At 40.9% G+C, this 19,506-nt stretch overlaps 5 protein-coding genes across 6 annotated transcripts; 4 read left to right on the top strand and 1 right to left on the bottom strand.

Moving 5' to 3' along the window:
• The first annotated feature begins 122 nt into the window (after positions 1-122).
• On the top strand, positions 123-10,992 carry dhx37 (DEAH (Asp-Glu-Ala-His) box polypeptide 37). Its single transcript, XM_069523035.1, has 28 exons — positions 123-151; positions 956-2,632; positions 2,793-2,911; positions 3,252-3,421; positions 3,728-3,840; positions 3,924-4,311; positions 4,520-4,668; positions 4,791-4,883; positions 5,009-5,105; positions 5,454-5,567; positions 5,653-5,869; positions 6,094-6,192; positions 6,273-6,337; positions 6,448-6,583; positions 6,679-6,755; positions 7,088-7,320; positions 7,404-7,515; positions 7,596-7,702; positions 7,830-8,018; positions 8,172-8,296; positions 8,601-8,717; positions 8,806-8,978; positions 9,059-9,173; positions 9,406-9,543; positions 9,636-9,730; positions 10,245-10,318; positions 10,439-10,536; positions 10,615-10,992. The coding sequence occupies exons 3-28, from the start codon at positions 2,806-2,808 to the stop codon at positions 10,689-10,691; spliced, it is 3,477 nt and encodes a 1,158-aa protein (XP_069379136.1). The 5' UTR covers positions 123-151; positions 956-2,632; positions 2,793-2,805; the 3' UTR covers positions 10,692-10,992.
• Positions 968-1,591, top strand: gp1bb (glycoprotein Ib platelet subunit beta). The gene has a single exon (XM_020099247.2). The coding sequence runs from the start codon at positions 968-970 to the stop codon at positions 1,589-1,591; it is 624 nt and encodes a 207-aa protein (XP_019954806.1).
• Positions 10,993-11,815: 823 nt separating the features above from the next.
• ufd1l (ubiquitin recognition factor in ER associated degradation 1) lies at positions 11,816-14,952 on the top strand. The gene is made up of 12 exons (XM_020099116.2): positions 11,816-11,977; positions 12,186-12,318; positions 12,503-12,535; positions 12,649-12,770; positions 13,085-13,215; positions 13,302-13,374; positions 13,472-13,540; positions 13,628-13,696; positions 13,778-13,828; positions 13,919-14,007; positions 14,315-14,399; positions 14,525-14,952. Exons 1-12 carry the CDS (start codon positions 11,975-11,977, stop codon positions 14,597-14,599), a joined length of 933 nt encoding a protein of 310 aa, XP_019954675.1. The 5' UTR covers positions 11,816-11,974; the 3' UTR covers positions 14,600-14,952.
• Positions 14,953-15,302: 350 nt separating this feature from the next.
• On the top strand, positions 15,303-17,210 carry c4h22orf39 (chromosome 4 C22orf39 homolog). Of its 2 annotated transcripts, none has more exons than XM_020099168.2 (3): positions 15,303-15,419; positions 16,108-16,275; positions 16,384-17,210. In XM_020099168.2, exons 1-3 carry the CDS (start codon positions 15,390-15,392, stop codon positions 16,510-16,512), a joined length of 327 nt encoding a protein of 108 aa, XP_019954727.2. In that variant the 5' UTR covers positions 15,303-15,389; the 3' UTR covers positions 16,513-17,210. The 2 variants fall into 2 exon arrangements, with proteins under 2 accessions (XP_019954727.2, XP_019954726.2); XM_020099167.2 differs by having other exon boundaries at positions 15,338-15,541.
• mrpl40 (mitochondrial ribosomal protein L40) lies at positions 17,190-19,112 on the bottom strand. Its single transcript, XM_069523033.1, has 5 exons — positions 18,918-19,112; positions 18,708-18,794; positions 18,200-18,355; positions 17,777-17,858; positions 17,190-17,667 (listed from the first exon to the last, which is right to left on the bottom strand). Exons 1-5 carry the CDS (start codon positions 18,977-18,979, stop codon positions 17,440-17,442), a joined length of 615 nt encoding a protein of 204 aa, XP_069379134.1. The 5' UTR covers positions 18,980-19,112; the 3' UTR covers positions 17,190-17,439.
• Positions 19,113-19,506: the final 394 nt, after the last annotated feature.

Genomic DNA, 19,506 nt, shown 5'->3' with positions numbered 1-19,506 from the left:
ATGACAACATTCATATTTGACAGTGGTCTTTATCAGTGAGTGCCAGCTGGCAGAAACACACACACACACACACACACACGAACACACACATCATCTCAGAGCGTCAGTCAGAAACACAGTCTCTCCCTCCTGAAGACACGCAACACTGAAGGTAAATCATTCTCTTTATTGAGACTTTTCTGTTCTGTAACTTTCATTAATATTGATTATGTGATTATATTAAAACTGTAAATATGTCTAAATATAAGTTGGTGTGTAGACTACATGCTGCTGTCGTGAAGGTTTGACAAGTGAAGGAAAGTAAAGTTTTCTTGGTATCAGTGCCCTGCATCAATAAAATATGTTATAAAATGAACAATTGCTATATAATCCCTTTAACTGCTTCTATGTTCATTTAGTAAACATCACATGTAGTATCATATTTATTTGTATATAATCTTTATGAAAGTTGATATAAAAATATATTACTTTAAGACAAATTACCCAAATAATGTGCAGTCAATTACACTACAACACTCTAACACTTACCTACCACAACATCACAAAGTACAGACACACAACAAACTACAGAGCTGAATCAACACCTCTCAGGCATCAAGTTAAAAACATTTTAAGAAAGATAGCAGTTGCTGCTGTAGTACTTTGCATTCATTTCTATATTCTTATAGACCCAAAGAGCTCTTGTAAACCACTTGATTACATATATATGATAATGTTTTATTAATCCCCCCAATGATAGATGAAGATGTAATGTAATTTCTCAGTGTTTAAAGAATGCAGATCCAGGAGTGACCTTTGCTATATTTATATCACTTGCATGGCAGTTGTCAGTGTCTGTATCGTTTCTTTTCTTACAATTTATGGTTTGTGCAAACAATATTCTCCTCCCCTCCCGTCCCCTCACCACCTCTCCTCTCCTCTTCTTTCCTCTCCTCTCCTCTCCTCTCCCCTCCAGTGACTGTTCATCATGACGGGGCTACTGCTCCTGTGTCTGCTCCTCCTGTTTCAAGGTCAGAGGTCATCAGCGTGCCCTCACCTCTGCTCCTGTCAGGGTGGTCTGGTAAACTGCAGCAGCAGGTCTCTTACCTCCTCCTCACTGCCCACCAGTTTCCCTGCTTGGACCACAGAGCTCCAGCTCCACACCAACCTGCTGACCACCCTCCCTAACGGGCACCTGGACAACTTGATCTCCCTCCGCTCTGTGTCCCTTCATGGTAACCCCTGGGTGTGTGACTGTGGCATCCTCTACCTGCGAGCCTGGCTGCTGCGTCAGCCCAACGACCTCACATCACACCTGGGCGTCAACTGCAGCTCCCCTCCCAGCTTGAGAGGGCGACTGGTGGTGTATTTAACTGAGGAGGAGGTGCTGGAGTCCTGCTACTACTGGTACTGTGACCTGGCTTTGGCCTCCCAGGTGTGTCTGTTTGTGTTTGTGGTGGTGCAGGCGGCTCTGCTCGTGGCCCTCATCGTGTTCCTGAGGAGATTCGATAGGTTGTCCAAAGAGGCGAGGAGAACCACAGAGGAGAGCTTAACAGCCGGGGAGGATCCGAGGGAGAACGAGTACTCACTTTTGAAGGACAGCAGCATCTGAGCATGTTGAAATGTCTTTTTTACAACTCCCCTCCTTTTCTCAGTCTTATTATTTTTTCTTCATGTGTTATCATGTGGGGAAAACGTTTCCTGTCTTCATGTGAAATATTCGACTCATATATAATGATATCAAGAATAACATTTGGTTAATAAAATGTTGTGACTAAAAGTTGTACATTTCACACTTTGAAATGTTCAACCGTTTTCTCTCTAGTGAACAAACTATGTAATAAAATGTCTACATCATCATAGATATTTCACATTTAAGAACTGACTTGTTATTAACCAGTCAAAAATATTCTTTAGCTCCTATGAAATTTGAATATATAGCCAGTCATCAAGTCGTGCCTTTGACTATTTTGGGGCTTTTTCATTCACCCTCTGTTCTTTGACCTGCAGGTAAAGCTCCTAATCAAGACTTTCAGTTGCTTTAATAATGGATGTGCGAGGAACTAAAATAATAATTAAAGACTGATTAGGAAATGGTTATGTCAGATTTAGTAATTTGAAATGTTCTATTAATCTATTGTGTAATTTCTTCATTATAAAAATCACACATTATATTGACTGTACCATGTTTAGACTGGCCCCACTTATAATTTTAGATATTTGTATTTGAAACTGTATTGTAATATTTTAAAAATGTGTGCATTATGGACTCAGTCAATAAAGATATTTGACAGAAAATAAATACAATTATTTTCTTTAATTTAATTCAAATTGAAATATTGGCTGGTCGGCTGATATTTCCCTCTACGTGTGCTACATTGTAATTTCCAGCACATAGAAACACAATAATCCATAAATTATGAGTACGTTATGATTATGACGATTTAAAACTATAAAACGAATCTGTCATGTCTTTTTTATTCTTCATTTGTGTTTGTGCCCGGAACCTTTTTCCAAGACGACATTTCGACGGCGGACACCTTTAACTGACGGACGCGTGTATGTTTACACGTGATATTCGTGCAGAGCTGAAATTCCTCACATGGAGAGTTTAAATCTGAGAAGTTGTTGTTTGACCTGCTGAAAAACGAAGGTTTGTATTTTATAATATTCACAAAGATTCACTTCGGCGTGTGAAATACGTTAAATACATTCAGAGCTTTAGCTCGTTAGCTCGTTGTTCAGTTTGAAAAGGTGTCAGTTTAACATTAGATGTGATTAAGTACGAGTTGTTTTTATTTGTTAACCTCTAGACGTCATTGTAAAATGGGTAAACTGAGGAAGAAGCACAACTGGAAGGGGAGACAACAGAGTGACAGTCAACAAGCAGCGGAGGAAGACAAGACTGATGAGGTTGTGGTTGAACTACAGGGTAAGACTTCATTCACCTGTCCAAACATGTGGGACCTAAACTGAACTAATGATTTTTACTGTGTGTTTAGAAAAATATATGTATTATATTTATCAGCTTTATTTGTGAAAACAGATGGACAAGGCAGTTTTTATCTATAAAGCACCTTTCATACACAGATGTAGTTTCAAGGTGCTGTACAGGAACATTCAACACTTTTTGCTCTGTAAAGGTAATAAAGGTTTCACAAATGAGTGTGTTAACTGGGATTATAGACATACACAATAGTACATACTGCAAAAAGGTTTTGTTTGTGTCTTCTGGTCAGTGTCCCGCCCTCACTACGCTGTTTATCCCTCAGATGGAGCCAGACTCAAAGGTGTAGATGAGAGCAACGCTTTGGTCCTCCCATCCAACAAAGCCAAGAAGAAGAAATCCTCAGTGACACCAGTTTCCACCAGAAAGCCTCTCACCAAGAGGCAGAAGAAAGAGCTGCAGAAAGTGCTGGAGCGCAAAGAGAAGAAAGCTCAGGTGAGAGACAGTTTTAATTCTGCAGGTTCTGACAAAACTGAGCGGCCTTAAGAGACTTGTTTCTTTAACAAGGTTAAAAGGCAGTTGTGAGAAAATGAGAGATGATATAATGAGGGAGAAAGAGAAACAAAGATATTGATTTTCTTCTTCTTCTTAAATCTATTCCTACTCTGTTATTCACTGTAACTCACTCTGCGAAAGATTATCATACATACTGGAAATACAATGTTAAACATTTAGTCATACAAACAATACAAATAACTATATCTCAGCCAGCTAATGTGTCCCTCTGTGTGTCCCGTCCAGAGAGCAGACATCCTCACCAAACTGGCTGAGGTGCAGATTCCAGAGTCTGAGATTAAGCTGCTGTACACCACGTCCAAACTGGGAACAGGAGACAAAATCTACCAGTCTAAAAAGTAAGTGTATGAATTCAACATAAGCAGGGGGAGGACGTGGTGAAAGTGCAGTCAGTGGTTTAAAGTCTTTGTTTAATTTTCAGTTCACTGGCTGAAATAAATGACGGAGACTCGGGTCCAAAGATCAGCAGCCTCAGTGGAGCGAACAGGAAAAGAAAATGGAAAGTAGAAGAGGAAGATGACAAAGAAGAAAAGGCAGAAGAAAGCAGTGACCTGGATACTTCCTCTGATGATGATGATGATGATGTGGAAGGAGAGGATGAAGACATGAATAAATCTACAGAGATGGCTGAAGCTCAGGAAACCACCCCTCCATTTCAAGAGGACAAAGAGGGAGTGAAGGAAGAACAAGCAAAACCAGAAGAAGATGGACAGAGTGCGAAGACAGTTTCAGATCAAGAGAAAGTCCAAAACAAGATTCTGTCACAGCCAGCTGTCTTCATTCCTGTTGACAGATTACAAGAAATACAGGTGTGTGTGTGTGTGTGTGTGTGTGTGTGTGTGTGTGTGTGTGTGTGTGTGTGTGTGTGTGTGTGTGTGTGTGTGTGTGTGTGTGTGTGTGTGTGTGTGTGTGTGTGTGTGTGTCTGTCTGTCTGTCTGTCTGTCTGTTGTCCTGTCCTGTCTGTCTGTCTGTCTGTGTTGGCTGATTGCTTTCAGTGTCTTCTATCTGATTCTGTAGGAGGCTCGTCTGAAGCTTCCGGTGTTGGCAGAGGAGCAGGTCATCATGGAGGCAGTGAAAGAAAACCCCTGTATTGTCATCTGTGGAGAGACAGGAAGTGGAAAAACCACTCAAGTGCCTCAGTTTCTGTATGAAGCTGGTTATGCCAGGTAGTTTATCCTCTCAATCGGACAATCCTTAGATGTTTGACTGGGTTGTTACAGAATAAAAAGGATTTACATTTTAATTTATGTGTCATCGCATGTGATCGTTTCTATCTTGTTTCCTGCAGTGAAAGTGGGATTATTGGCATCACAGAGCCGAGACGAGTTGCAGCTGTCAGCATGTCGCACCGAGTGGCCAAAGAGATGAACGTGTCCACACGGTAATTAAAATAATGCAGATTTTCATAAAACATATAAAAGAAAATCTATTTAATAGTCTTTGAAACGAATACAGAGACTTTTCATCTTCTAAGCCTCTTGATCCTGTTTGTTTTTCTGTGCTCAGAGTTGTGTCTTACCAGATTCGATATGAAGGGAATGTGACAGATGAAACCAAGATCAAGTTCATGACAGATGGTGTTCTACTGAAGGAGATCCAGAGGGTACCGTCTTTACTCTTTAGTTATTTAAATAAAATATGGTGAACACATGGTGGCAGATTATTAGACCTACTGATTTTTCCCACTCTAAAGGTGCGTTCAGGTAAATACTGTTTTCCTGCATTTCTCTACAGAGAGAGGAAAATAATGACAGAGGTGTTGCAAGAATAAGTTTGTGTTAGATTTCCCAACAATTTCAAATGCATCTATCCAGAAAACAAATCCCCTAATATCTTCACTAATATGACACATTAATGTTCATTTCTTCTAACATGTTTACGTTTAGACAGAAAGTGTTTCCTGTGAGTGTTTGTTTTGTTGTCAGCATATTATTTCTTTCTGGTCTCTCAGGATTTCCTGCTGAAGAGATACAGTGCGATCATCATAGATGAAGCTCATGAGAGGAGTGTGTACACAGACATCCTCATCGGACTGTTGTCTCGCATCGTCCCCCTCAGAAACAAGGTAAACCACAGTCTGTGGAGTGAAAGGTCAGACTCAGACTCACAGATTTCTCTTTCATCGGCCGGTTTCATGCGTCTCTCTGCAGAAAAAAATGCCCATGAAGCTGCTGGTCATGTCCGCCACTCTGCGGGTTGAAGATTTCACAGAGAACCTGAAGCTGTTTCGGACGCCTCCACCCGTCATCAAGGTGGACGCTCGCCAGTTCCCCGTCAGTATCCATTTCAACAAACGCACCCCGCTGGACGATTACACCGGAGAGGTTTTTCACAAGACCTGCAAGATCCACCGCATGCTGCCTTCAGGTGCACATTCACATGTTCACTTTTAACAGATTTTGTATTTTTTTTTAGCTTTCATGTTTGTTTGCTACAAAACTACACCGAACTATGGAGGTAAAATTACAGAATCTGAGGATGACCAACCCACTTTAGTCTTTTTTAAATGTTAAAGTAATCCGGACAATGAGCAGGAGTAAAGTAAAATCTTTACACACACTAACTACCACCTTGATGTTGACGTCCTTCAGGTGGAATCCTGGTGTTTCTGACGGGTCAGGCAGAAGTTAACGGTCTGTGCAGGAGACTGCGAAAAGCTTTCCCCTTCAGAAAGAGTAACACAACCACTGGTGGGTGTAACACACTCACAGTCCCTTCACACTCTGACATATCTGTGGGCAGTTATATATTGACTTGATTATGTGTTCAGGTGAAGATGAAGACACCTCAGAGGCCATGAGGAAGTTTAAGAAGAACAAAAAGAAGAAGACTGTCGTAAGCCGTCTTTTAATAATACGTCACAAAGTCTCTGGTCAAAACTCCTTGGTTTTTTTTTCCATATATACTGGTTGTGTACATATTTTAAGAGTTCTCTCTGTCTCCAGTCTCTGCCCCGTATCGACTTGGACAACTTCTCTGCTCTGCCGGTGGATGAAGGTGACGAGGACCGAGAGGCTGGGATCAGAGACGAGGACGATGACGGCTCGGACCTAGAAATCGGAGACGATCCTGACAATACAGGTGAGCTCCTCTGGTCCAGAGAAAATTTGTCCAGGCCAGTTGTTTATACTTCACATGTGCATCCTGACAAACAGCTCTGTGTTTTGTGTCTGTAGAGGAGAAGGCTGACCCGTCCATTCCTCTCTATGTCCTCCCTCTGTTCTCTTTGTTGGCGCCAGAGCAGCAGGCGAAGGTGAGTTTAAACTTTTGGAACTAAAACATGAATAATGAAGATTTGAAGAGTTAACACGAGAACAGAAAAATTAAAGATATTAAAGTGATGATGTAATGTTACTGTGTCTCTCTGAGGTAGATTTCACAGTTAAATTCACAATATGATACATGTACATGTACAGTACATGATTGATTGATAATCAATTCCAATAATGCGGTGAACTACCTCCTGACAACCCCACTTAACCTAAATACCAAAGTGTAGCATATATATGTTCTGTATGAAAAGATCATATAGATACAGATAATCAATAGTATACAATAGAAAGTGTGTATTCTTCTTGACCGTAGGTGTTCAGGCCCCCCCCTCCTGGTACTCGTCTGTGTGTTGTCGCCACCAACGTGGCCGAGACGTCTCTGACCATCCCTGGCATCAAGTACGTGGTTGACTGCGGTCGAGTTAAGAAGCGTTTCTACGATCGAGTGACTGGAGTGTCATCCTTTAAAGTCACGTGGACCTCACAGGCCTCCGCCAATCAGAGGGCGGGTAGAGCGGGACGAACAGAGCCGGGACACTGCTACAGGTTGAGACTTTGAAGCCTTGTCGTAACACAAATGTTTTCTTTAGTTGAGGAGGATGCACAAACATTTGTGTGTGTTTCTGCAGGTTGTATTCGTCTGCAGTGTTCGGAGATTTCAGTTTGTTCTCAGAGGCAGAGATCACTCGCAGGCCTGTGGAGGACCTGGTTTTACAGATGAAGGACCTGAACATAGAAAAGGTCAGTAAACCAACTCAAGCATACCTGCAGGATTTAGAGTGAACTGCTGATGGATAAACAGCTTCATATATTCTGTGCAGGTGGTCAACTTCCCCTTCCCCACGACTCCCTCTACTGAGGCTCTTGTAGCAGCGGAGCAGTTGTTAATCTCGTTGGGAGCTTTGAAAGAGCCGCCTCACACTGAAAGGTGAGTCTGTTCAAGATCTCTGAGGATAGTTGTGTGGTTTTTACAGGGAAGCAAAGTCATATCAAGTTCTTCAAATTGAGCCAATTATTCCTTATATCACATGTCCACACTTTCTTTTTATTATCAGGGTAAAAGAGATGCAGCGAGCCAGGCTGAGCTCTCCCATCACCCCCCTTGGCAGAGCAATGGCTTCATTCCCAGTGTCACCCCGTTACGCTAAAATGCTAGCACTCGGGAAACAGCAGGATTGTCTGCCGTACGTCATTGCTGTGGTAGCAGCCATGACAGTCCGGGAGATCTTTGAAGACCTTGACAGGTGAGGACACACTCTAGGTAGAGGACTTCCAATGCCTTGTCAATTTTAAACTGGAGCTTCAAACGTGTTTAGATTAACTGAGGTAAATACGAAGAGTCATATAATGTAGCTTTAGCTTGTTTTTAAAACTCATGACAAGTTTCTGTTTCTCAGACCTGCAGGAAGTGAAGATGAGAGCTCCAGTCTCGCACAGCGCCGAGCTCGGCTGGCTCAGATGAGGAGGCTGTGGGCTGGGCAAGGAGCCGCACTCCAACTGGGGGACCTCATGGTCATGCTTGGTGTGTTTACTAGTGTGAATTGTCCTATAGATTATGAGAAACTGCACTAGGTTATATGTTCACATTTAAAGGTTTTGTTTTAAATTAATTAACTCAGACTTGATTGAGAAACAATTGTTGGGAAGATATAAAAATCTATGATCACATTTTATTTGACAGAAGTTTTACTTGCACCCGGGGGGGAAATGGTTTCGATTTTAATGAGATATAAAAATCATTATATACCAAAACGTTGTTGCTGTACAAAACGTTTTACATTATAATAATGTTGTTTGACCTTATTTCTGTATTCATGTGACTGCAGGTGCAGTTGGTGCTTGTGAATTTGCTGGCTGCACTCCCAAGTTCTGTGAGGAGAACGGCCTGAGGTATAAAGCCATGGTTGAGATCAGGAGGCTCAGAGGTCAACTCACCAACACAGGTACAAAGATGCTACAAACACAGAAAACCTAAAGCAAACATCTGCTGCAGGAGCACAAGAGAAAATCTTCTGTGTTCTTCTCTCCAAGTGAACGCAGTTTCTCCAGACGTTGGAGTATTTGTGGATCCTAAGATGTCTCCGCCGACCGAGCGCCAGGTGGTTTGCTTGAGGCAGATTGTTTTATCTGGACTGGGAGACCATCTTGCACGGCGTGTGCAGGTAGAAGAGATTCTGGATCCCAAATGGAAGAATGGATATAAGGTAAGTTACACTGTGATTGCTGTTTAGGACAGTGCTTTTATTTCCTTCACCCCCTCAACTTTATTTGCTTTTGTTCTTAGACGTGTCTAATGGACGACCCAGTGTTCATTCATCCGACATCTGCACTGTTCAAAAAGCTGCCAGAGTTTGTCGTCTACCAGGAGATCATGGAGACCAGCAAGATGTACATGAGAGGTAAAACATCTCGGAGAAAGTCAGTAGAGCTGCTTTCAGACATGCATTGAACTCCGGAGATCCTCCATATTTTAGACAGGACAGACAGAGAAACATGATGCTGATGGATGTACACATATTTTTTGGATTCAGGGTGACTTCAACTTTTGTATTTTATTGTTGCAGCTGTTACTGAAACTTGATTTGCAGGTTGATAGTTTCACCTTGTTATCCTCCTTCCTGTTTCTGTCAGGTGTCTCAGCAGTAGAAGCAAATTGGGTCCCACAGTTTCTGCCTCAGTACTGTCACTTCAGCTCCCCGCTGGAGTCTCCATCGCCATGGTTCTGCTCGTCCACCGGCACCATCAAATGTCACCGTTCAAGCACCTTCTGTAAGTTCTTAACAGCTGAGCAGCAGAGCTGTGTTTCTGCTGAAAGTTGTCTCTGCGTACATTTGAGGAATCACTGTTGCTTTCTCCTGCAGTCCGTGTGGCGTGGCAGCTGCCAGCAGTGGAGATGGATTATCCTGACGGGCTGGACCGTTACAAACTGTTTGCCAGGTTTCTTCTTGAGGGACAGGTACTGCAGCAAAACCTGAAAGTTCAACATCTCTGTCAAGTCTTTACATAAGACTCAACCGAGCAAATTCTGTCTAATCAAAATGAGTCTGATGTGTAAATGTGTTTGTTGCCTTCCCAACTGTTAATACTGCTCCCTTTGTTGTTTATTTGAATCGTCTGTACTGTGGAAAAACTTTCATCCCCATATATCTTATGAAAATACACAGTTATACATATAGTTTACACTTACACCACATTTCCTGAGCGCATTTACACTTCTCAGTCCTCACTATAACCAAGTCATTATAATTATTTCCACCAAATATATGACAAACAAAAACAATCCACAGGATAAAGCAAATCAATCCAAAATGATGCAATCTTCTGTGTGCCAAATAAAAAAATGCACTAGAGTTAAATGTGATAAAAACCTGAAATTCAGAACTGGTCCAAAATCTTCAAATGAAAGTTGTGGACTTCAGAAAGCAGCTCTGGTGTTTTGTGTTCTGATGTTTGCTTGGTCCCGTCTGCAGGTTTGTCCTAAACTAAAGAAACACAGTGTTCACCTTCTCTCAAACCCCTCCATCATGTTGAAAACATGGGCAAAGTAAGTTGATCCTCTCACACACACACACACACATTTCTGTCGTCTTTCTTTCATGATTTAACAAAATACCTTGAAATAAAGGACTGTTATCTTATTATTGTGTCTTATTATCTGTTGTAGACTTCAGCCCAGGACGGAGGCTGTGCTGGGGCCGCTCTTGACAAAGGGAGTGGACTGCAGAGATGCTCTCCTCTCCGTCTGGAAGACTGACGATAAATGTGAGGATTAAATGTTTTTTATAACTTTTCTGATAAAGCCTCCTGTTATTTTATCTTTTTTTTTTCCTTCTCTTTCAGTTCTGTTGTCGGCGTACTGTCAGTGGCTTCCTGAATCCATGCATCAAGAAGTAGCCCAGAGCTGGCCTCCTGTATGAAAACAGAAATCATGTTTGACCTGAGACTTGTATCGACCTGGAGATGGGTTGAATCCCTTTCTTCACTGTGGAGGGACGTCTTCAGACACATCTGTTTTTTAGTGCAACCACCAACCCACAACATGGCCTTTTCACCATTTTGTATTTTATACACTGCATCTATGATTTGTACAGTTCTGTCATGAAGACGGTGTTTCATCTAGAATGACTTTTAACTTGTTTGTCAGAGTGCTGCTGTCAGTTCTAAATGTCTGATTTGGTCTTCATAAGACTCATTAAAACTAAGAAGCTCTGACCACAACTGGTGTGTGATTCATTCATACTGTGTGTAGACTCTGGTTGAAGAATATGAAAGGGAAACTCAAAGGCTCTTACGCATAAAAGAGCAAATTTCATCCTCATAATGTCAGAAGAGTTATCACGACTTAGGGTCAGAGACCTAAAATTGTGTGACTGAAAGACCCTCTATCAGGATATTTGCTAATCAGGGAGTGACTGTTGAGATTCAGTTCAGAAATCTGTTTTGATATTAGGAGCAGAAGCTTAAAAAACAAACTCACAAGGTCCATTATTATCATCAGATGTTCTGGAGCCCAGTTTTCGTGGATACACTTTTTAAGAAAAAGAGATAATCCTTTATTGATTCACATGGGTGAAAGTCAGGTATTACAGCAGCCCAAGTACAGAACAAATACAAGTTTAAAAAAAAAGAATAGAATGAAATATATATACAGCAATTAGACACTGGAAAATATACAAAATTATCAGCCACAGTGTTTGCTGCAGGACTCGTTCTTGTCTCTGAAGGTCGATCTTGGTGACTCTGGTTGTATCTTTGGGCTCCTAACTTGACATGATACAGAATCTAAACATCTTGATAAGAATGAATAATAACAATCCAAACATCTAAATTGATAATAAATAAGATGTTTATTTTGTCCTGTATATAAAGTTTATCTCAACCCAACCCAAAGTTCTCCCTTTTCTCTTAACGTCATGTTCTTTGGCCTCTCATCCTTGACAATAATATAAATCCATTGTACTTTTAATTTTTAATAAATAATGATAAAGTCACTTTTTCTAAATATTGCTGTGATTGGCTCCCGACAGCTTTGTCGTCATTTCCTCTTTCCGGCTCTTACTGTTTCCGGAAGCAGCAGCAGCAGCAGCAGAAGAAGAACAGGGGGAATCCACAGCTCCTGAGTGACAGTTTCTAAAAAAAGGAAAAACAGACTTAAGATTTAATTTGAGTGGACGGAGAAGCTGAGGCCAGATCTGTCAACATGGTGAGTATCAGTGTGTTCACCGCTGAAGACGAATCTGAACTCATCGTAGTTCCGAGGTTAGCTTGTGAGGCTACAACAACAACAACAACAACACGGCGACAGCAGCAGAAAGATGCGCTGTCATGGTCAAATGAGTCCAGTCAGCTCAGCTACAGCAAACTCCAGAGCTGTGCTTCCTCCGTCTGAGTTTCATTTGTTTGTTCCACAGTTTTCCTTCCAGGTCTTCGACCACCCGATGTCCCGGGGCTTCCAGAACCGATTCTCCACCCAGTACCGCTGCTACTCGGTGTCCATGCTGGCGGGACCCAACGACCGCTCCGACGTGGAGAAAGGAGGCAAAAGTGAGAATTACTGAAGGAAATGTAGAGAAATGTTCATACATCCGGTCAGTTTAAAGGGCTAGTTCACCCAAAAAATGAAAATGCACCCATCATCTACTCACCACTGTGCAGGTGGAGGGGTGGGTGAAGTGTTTGAGTCCACAAGTCACTTTAAGTCTCAGATAATGATTTGTTTTCTTTTCAGTTATAATGCCACCGTCAGCTCTTGACCAGCTCAGTAAGTGTAACTGAAATCAAGCATCTCCTCTTAAAATAAAATTCCAGTCCAGTAGTCCAGTATGTATTCACAGCTCATGGTTCTTATCTTTCTCCATCTTTCCCCCCGTACAGGCCGGCTTAACATCACATATCCAATGTTGTTCAAGCTGACCAACAAGAACTCGGACAGAATGACCCACTGTGGTGTTCTGGAGTTTGTGGCAGATGAGGGAATCTGTTATCTGCCACACTGGGTAATAAACAGAAACTATTTTGTCACCGGTGGTTCAGTGGTATTTACAAGTAGAACAATAGTTAGATTGAATTAGTATTTGATATTTTATGCAAATAGCAGCAAATATATCATCTTAAAAATCTACGAGTAACAGGAAAACTTACCAAATTCAAAAAAACTTGATGGATGGGATTTTTCAGAATATGACTGATGCAGAGAGATAAAATCTTAATACTCGTTTATTATTGTGTCTGAACTGCTCTGTCCTGATTAACTGCATAAAGCTACTATGCGAGACAGAAATGATATTTGATTTTATGTCCTTCACTGCAGATGATGCAGAATCTCCTGCTGGAGGAAGGAGGTTTGGTGCAAGTGGAAAGTGTAAACCTCATGGTGGCCACCTACTCAAAGTTCCAGCCACAGAGTCCCGACTTCCTTGATATCACGAACCCAAAGGCAGTGTAAGAATGATCAGAAACACGAATTCACCCTTCGTCACATTTAATGTAAAACTAAAATGATCGACTAAGTTGTCGTGTTATTACAGACTGGAGAATGCTTTGAGAAACTTTGCCTGCTTGACAACTGGTGATGTCATAGCTATCAACTATAATGAAAAGGTAAATCAGTGTTTTCAGATTTGTGTTGAAAGATTATGTGAATCTGTATTTGTCTGTTTTTCTTTGTACTGAACAAAGGATTCTGTGTTTGTTTCAGATATATGAGCTGCGAGTAATGGAGACCAAGCCAGATAAAGCAGTTTCCATCATTGAGTGCGATATGAACGTAAGATCCTCCGTTTTATTACAGACAAGAGTAAACTATTCTTTTTAGTCAATTGTCTTTAACTCTGAGTTTGCCTCTGTTCCTCAGGTGGACTTTGATGCTCCTTTGGGTTACAAAGAGCCTGAACGACGACCTCAGCACCAGGAGGAACCAACAGTAAGAATCAAACATTAACGTTACCTGTAACCTTACTGTGTTTGTGCTCTGACCAGTTAAATACAGCTCTTTACTTCACAGGAGGAGGAACCAGACCCCAGCAGTTATGCGGACATGGACATAGGATTCAGAGTGAGTAAATATTGCTATTTGCTAATAGACACCTTTATGATAAATGATAACCGGAATCAATGTAACTTCTTATCTGTTTCTAATGCTCAGGCTTTCACTGGTTCTGGTAACCGTTTGGATGGTAAAACAAAGGGCATTGAGCCCAGTCCTGCTCCTATCGCTCCAAGTGACATTAAAAGGTGAAAAGATGTTCAGTTTCTTTATATATATTTGGACATACTACTCTTCAGCAGATGTTATTCGTGGTGTGGTCATTAAACCAACTGCAAAATGCAACAATAAACTCACCTGAGCTTGTGTTGTCTGGCTGCTAGGAAGCATTAAAATATTGTCTTTTTACTTTTGCACAATGTGACGTTACTTTACGACATGATGAATGAGAGCTCAACAGTGTGTGAGGACCTTAAGTGGCACTTTGATTTGTATTTTACTACTAATGTTTGAAAGTAAATTTCTTATCTTAAAATCATATCTTTTATCACGCAGAGGCATTCCCAACTACGAATTCAAAGTCGGCAGGATCACCTTCATCAGAAACTCGAGGCCCCAGCCCAGGAAAATTATAGATGATGTAAGAAATCAATGAGTGCTGTTATTACATGTTTAAAAGTTTGACTGTGTATTTTTAGTATTTTAGTGCAATTCCTCAGAATCATTCTGCTCATTATGACTACTTTTATCTCCTAATTCTCTTAGGATGATGCCTTGAACAGATTCATCGCCTTCTCGGGCGAAGGACAATCACTACGCAAGAAGGGCAGAAAGCCTTAAAGAACTGGGAAGAGGCTGGGTTATGTGCACAGAATGATCATCTGTATTAACACCTTTAACAGCAGAGTGAAATAGCTGGTCTTCAGGTGCACTGGCGCTATACCAGATTGATTTCACATATATCAGATTGATTTTTTCCCCCATTTCATAATTGTTTCATTTTTAAAGCTCAATTTGATTTTGATAAATAAAATATTGGAGCTGTAATAACTCTTGACTTCTATTGTAATTATAAACAAAGTGATGTTGGATTATTTTCACCCTGAGTTATAGGGATACATTACAAGTTGTTTCCTATTTTTTCCTGGTTTATTTATAGACAAAATAAATAAAGGATTGTGTTTTGCAGTTAATTAATTGTGTCTTAAAATTATTGGTTGTTACATTATTCCTGTAACCCTGTAATTTTTCTAGACCGGTGTTTGACTCATTTGTTTTAGAAAAGAAGACGAAGAATGTGCATAGTGGGTACAAGTATTTTATTATTAATTATTTAGTTTTTACTAAGTAAGAAATAATGAAGTAGGTACTTAATGAAAACCATGAAAATTTGTCCAGCACAGGCATCTAGCTAAAATTAAAAGCAGATTAACCTTAAATATACAGGAGTAGTTGTTGTTCGTAATTAAATATATAATGTGATGTTTAAGTTTGCTTTGTAAAAGTATTTGTCCTGAATGAGTTTCAAAATAAGTGTGGTTGAACTTTATGGTTTGTGCTCTTATTGTGAAAAGAAGTCACACCGGAAGTTTCCTTCCGTTCTATCTTCCGCGGCTAAGCTAAATTAGCAATGGACCAATCTGAAGAAAACCTCTGGAGGGTAATTTGTTAAAAACATTTACTACATTGTAAATGATGCTCATAGCTAAAAGAAGTGGTTCAGTGTCTCCTGTCTTTTTTAATCCTGATAAAGAGCGAACACTGAACCAAACTGTTAGCAAGGTGAGAAGCTACCGATGCTAGAGGGGCAAAGTAACCTTAGCTAGCTTAGGTAGCCAGTTTCAGACTCAGCAGGATGTTCAGACAGGAACCAGCTGTTCTTCACCTCGTGTGTTTGATGCTGTGAGACTTGAATAATGTTGCTCGTCAAAATGTAAAAGTGTAAAACAGATCATTGTAACTGAAGACTGGCGACCTTTGGTGACCTCAGGGGGGCGCTGTCAGAAAACAGTTTTACACATCTGCTTTTGCATAAAAAGCAGATTTGTTTTGCATTTTATTCGTGTTTAATTCCAGTTTTGTTTCAGAATGGCTCATTTTCGATGCCAATATCCACTAGGAGTTTTACCTCCTCTCACTTAATCACCTTTGTTAGTCAGTCAAGACAAACAGTTCTGAATCATGCTGGAAACCTGCTGCACATATTAATCCCACTCCAGGTTGAAGTGTGATAAACCCTGAAACTGTCGCCCGGTGTCCCATGGAGCATGAGAGATGTAACCAGGGAAATTGTGCAACAGAATCGGGTTCAAACATGTGATGATCCCTGCCCTTCTCTGTTCCTGCAGCCACCCCGGGTATGTGATGACTATTGGACTGAATTCAAACACTGCAAAAGCTTGTGGAATCGCTTCCACCACTACTACACTTATGGTACCTCCCCATCCTGCAAGCAGTGGAAAGAGGACTATCATAACTGCAGCGAGTGGGAGAAACACAGAGCCCCCGAGGCAAAGGTACAAATGCTTTCACCAAGTCTGCCCATCCCTTTTCTTCTTAAAGCTTCTCATGCGTGTCCAAGCCAACTCAGTAAATATTCTTTAAAAAATATGTCTGTGTTGCAGGAAGCATTGAAGGCGAGTGAAAGGTGCAGAGTGGCGGAGCAAAGAAAGTTCACCCCGGTGTGGAAACTGAGGCAAGACCCCCCCAGAGACTGGAACCTGCCCTTGAACTACAGGAAGCCTCAGGACTAATGAATTTTAACCTGCTGTCTCTGCTCCCACTGGCCAAAGTGAACTGAACATACGTAATATATTTCATTTCATGGACATAAAATCCTTATGATCTACATGCTGGAGAGTCTTTGTCACTCACCGCCATCTCAGATTGAGTTCAGAGAGCTGCTGTGTGGAAGCAGATATGTGCAGCATATTCAAACAGTGAGGGCAGCATCTAGTGGCCAATGGTGAGGATGGCAACAAATGAAATACCTGTTAAGGCAATGTTGTTTTTGACAGTCATAAGTAATAAGAGTGCAGTAAGCAGATGATGACTGCACTCACACACTGTCAGCTAGTTTAATATTAATGTTCCTTGTCAGGGAAGAACAATATATGGTTAAATTATACAGTGGGTGTTTATTCAGGATTGTATTTATGTCAAAGTAATGGATTGGCTGTGCATGGATTCATTCTTAACAAGAATTTACCAAGACTTTTGTGCACAACTGTTTGCATCAAGCAGAATAGCCCTCTCTGAATTAATTTGTAAAAGTGGCTGTTTTTGATACTGTAGATGGTTATTGATGCATTAATATGGAAGAACTCAGCTGTTAAGTTTCAGCCCATCCAGAGCTGTGCATTATATTTCAGCCTTGTGGATTTATCCTTAAATCACAGAAAATGTTTGAAATAATTCTGAACAAATTGGATCAATAAAAAATTCAGTTTTATTTTCTTTTTATGTTATACACAGAGGTGTGAAAATGGGGGGAAAACAAGTGATAATACAGAAATGAGTGGAGGTGACTGTCAGCTTCATACTCTCATACAATTAAAGAAAAAAACAAGGTTGACTTTCACTTTAAGAAAAGCTGCATCTTGGTTTTTTGAATCATGTACAAACAAGGAGACACTAAATAAACAACCATACAGGCTGCACCCAGTGCTGTGCCCTGTCCATCACTGGGTGTAAACTTTAGTGATGTCATTGTATTTCCCATCCGGAGCGTCATACTTTGTCTTGGGTGGTGTGTAGGCAGGACCCTCGTGACTGAAGGGAAACAAGAGGGGGTCTGGCTTCAGCGCTGCCTGGTACAGCTCCTCAGACTCCAGCTTCAGCTCCTCCAGCGCTTCCCTCTGTGCCTCCAGAGCGAGTTCAACAGCCTCCATTTCAGCCATGTGCTGCTCCTGCAAGATTAAAGGCAGATGAGCACAGCAAATAAAGCCTCCATTGACTGTACATGAGGGAGAGCAGAGGCCAGAGGCAGCACTTTCTTTAAAAAGCATTAGTGGTGACCTGTTTGTATCGACTCCACTCCTTCAGCAGCAGGGCTCGACCCTCACTTTCTTCAAATGACAGCCTCGGTGAGGAGCGTTCCCTTTGTAAGATAGAAAAACCAAGTTAAGGCCCTTTAAAGCTCCAAGTACAGGGTGAGTCAAAGAAAAACAAATGATACATAAAAGCCCAATGCAACTGTTATTCATTGATACAATTATAATAATATATTATAGTTCATAATATAATATTTTAATTGTAATATAATAGTTCAAATAGGTTACATCAGTTCAACACAAAGGCAATACTTTTTCTGTTTGTAAAAGAATTCTACTGTCGGCCTTATTCTTTGAAGTATACTGTTACCACACCCAACACTGGTTAGGGCAGCACTGCCTCAACACAACATACATTTAACCAGTTGACCAGTGAAATATGACGTACCTTGTTTCATCCAAACATTTGGTTGGAGTGATGAAATCCTCTATTGGGATATATTCAGGAGGAACCTTCTCCAGCTTCTTCAGCTTCTTTTTCATCCGTTCTTTCAATAACTGGTCCCTTCTTGGGTCCACCTTCTTCTTCTTCTTGGGCTCCGCTCTACAGCACAGAACACCAAGCACAGCACTATGTGAGCACTTTCAACCACAAGGAATATGTTGACACAGATCTGGGAAATATAACAGTACATATAACAGTACAATACAAGAAGTAAAAACACTGATACTGTGTCAGAAACAAGACATTGTCTGGGCTTTTAACTGTCATAATGATTTCATAATTAATAACGATTTCTTTGTTGCTGACTTGGAACAAAACTGAAACTATGATACTCACCATCAAAATATTTGATTAAAGCTTCAGTGTGTAAGATTTAGGTTTGGGCAGAAATAGAATGTAAAATAATCCTTGTGATGTTTTCACTGGTGTGTTTCCTCTAACTTGATCTCACCTCAGTGGAGCGGATGTCTTCAGTGTCATCACCGGAGCAAACCAAGGACTCCTGGAGACCACATGGATGGGTTCTCCAGACAGGACGCTGGGAAGACAACATGCAATGAAGGAACCTGTGTGTCGCTCGAGCACAGAGCTGACACCACTCAATAACCTTAGCTAGCTGCGTTAGCTCCGGGTAGCTAACTTCAGTTCTCATCACACTTACCTCGACGCGGAGCTCGGTCGCGACAGAATCCTGCAGACACAGCGCGATAGAGACAAAGACATGTTTCCACTGAGTCTGCTTTCAATTCCAACTCATACTGAAGAGACACGGAGCCTCACATGTAGCCTCACATCACTGGTTTGTCCCTTAGCCTGACTGAGCGGAGGCGCAGGGTGATGACGTTTGACAGTTTCACAATGTAACAAGACGCACTTTCGAGTGTTTTTATTCCGCGCATATAAATAAATAAACTGCCTTAAATAAAGAGAAGATTCTCATCAAACTTTAACGAGAAGCCAAAGAGAATCATTTGAAATGTTGTGCATCGAATATATCAAGCAATACATTTTTTTTTATAGAGATTTAGAATTAATCTTGAATATTAGTGCACTTTCTATCAACTTGTAGATACAAACTACACTTTATTTATTTCATTTTATTCTGTCACTGTACAAAAATGTTCTGGGGGTGAAATTCAAAATTACATAAGATAAATAAATAAATAAAACTGGGCAAAGTCTTCAGTTTCAGGATAGAGGCAATTTTCTATGTTTTGAAAGTGATGAGGCAAATGAAGATATTGAATTCT

This window comes from Paralichthys olivaceus, chromosome 4 (genome assembly GCF_024713975.1).
Source record: "Paralichthys olivaceus isolate ysfri-2021 chromosome 4, ASM2471397v2, whole genome shotgun sequence".
NCBI classification, from domain to species: Eukaryota; Metazoa; Chordata; class Actinopteri; order Pleuronectiformes; family Paralichthyidae; genus Paralichthys; species Paralichthys olivaceus.
The sequence above is the reverse complement of the archived record's forward strand: the minus strand, read 5'-3'. Positions and strand labels throughout refer to the sequence as shown.

What these genes read in the sequence shown, in the direction of transcription:
- c4h22orf39 (XM_020099167.2), top strand. Translation starts at nt 15,452, where the DNA reads ATGATGCTCATAGCTAAAAGAAGTGGTTCAGTGTCTCCTGTCTTTTTT. An exon ending in TGAACCAAACTGTTAGCAAG is followed by an intron (nt 15,542 to 16,107) that starts GTGAGAAGCTAC and finishes CTGTTCCTGCAG; the next exon opens with CCACCCCGGGTATGTGATGA. An exon ending in ACAGAGCCCCCGAGGCAAAG is followed by an intron (nt 16,276 to 16,383) that starts GTACAAATGCTT and finishes TCTGTGTTGCAG; the next exon opens with GAAGCATTGAAGGCGAGTGA.
- mrpl40 (XM_069523033.1), bottom strand. Translation starts at nt 18,979, where the DNA reads ATGTCTTTGTCTCTATCGCGCTGTGTCTGCAGGATTCTGTCGCGACCG. An exon ending in AAGACATCCGCTCCACTGAG is followed by an intron (nt 18,356 to 18,707) that starts GTGAGATCAAGT and finishes TCTGTGCTGTAG; the next exon opens with AGCGGAGCCCAAGAAGAAGA. An exon ending in AAATGTTTGGATGAAACAAG is followed by an intron (nt 17,859 to 18,199) that starts GTACGTCATATT and finishes TATCTTACAAAG; the next exon opens with GGAACGCTCCTCACCGAGGC.
- ufd1l (XM_020099116.2), top strand. An exon ending in CTATCAACTATAATGAAAAG is followed by an intron (nt 13,375 to 13,471) that starts GTAAATCAGTGT and finishes TGTTTGTTTCAG; the next exon opens with ATATATGAGCTGCGAGTAAT. An exon ending in TCATTGAGTGCGATATGAAC is followed by an intron (nt 13,541 to 13,627) that starts GTAAGATCCTCC and finishes TCTGTTCCTCAG; the next exon opens with GTGGACTTTGATGCTCCTTT.
- gp1bb (XM_020099247.2), top strand. Translation starts at nt 968, where the DNA reads ATGACGGGGCTACTGCTCCTGTGTCTGCTCCTCCTGTTTCAAGGTCAG.
- dhx37 (XM_069523035.1), top strand. Translation starts at nt 2,806, where the DNA reads ATGGGTAAACTGAGGAAGAAGCACAACTGGAAGGGGAGACAACAGAGT. An exon ending in CCACCGCATGCTGCCTTCAG is followed by an intron (nt 5,870 to 6,093) that starts GTGCACATTCAC and finishes GACGTCCTTCAG; the next exon opens with GTGGAATCCTGGTGTTTCTG. An exon ending in ACAAAAAGAAGAAGACTGTC is followed by an intron (nt 6,338 to 6,447) that starts GTAAGCCGTCTT and finishes CTCTGTCTCCAG; the next exon opens with TCTCTGCCCCGTATCGACTT.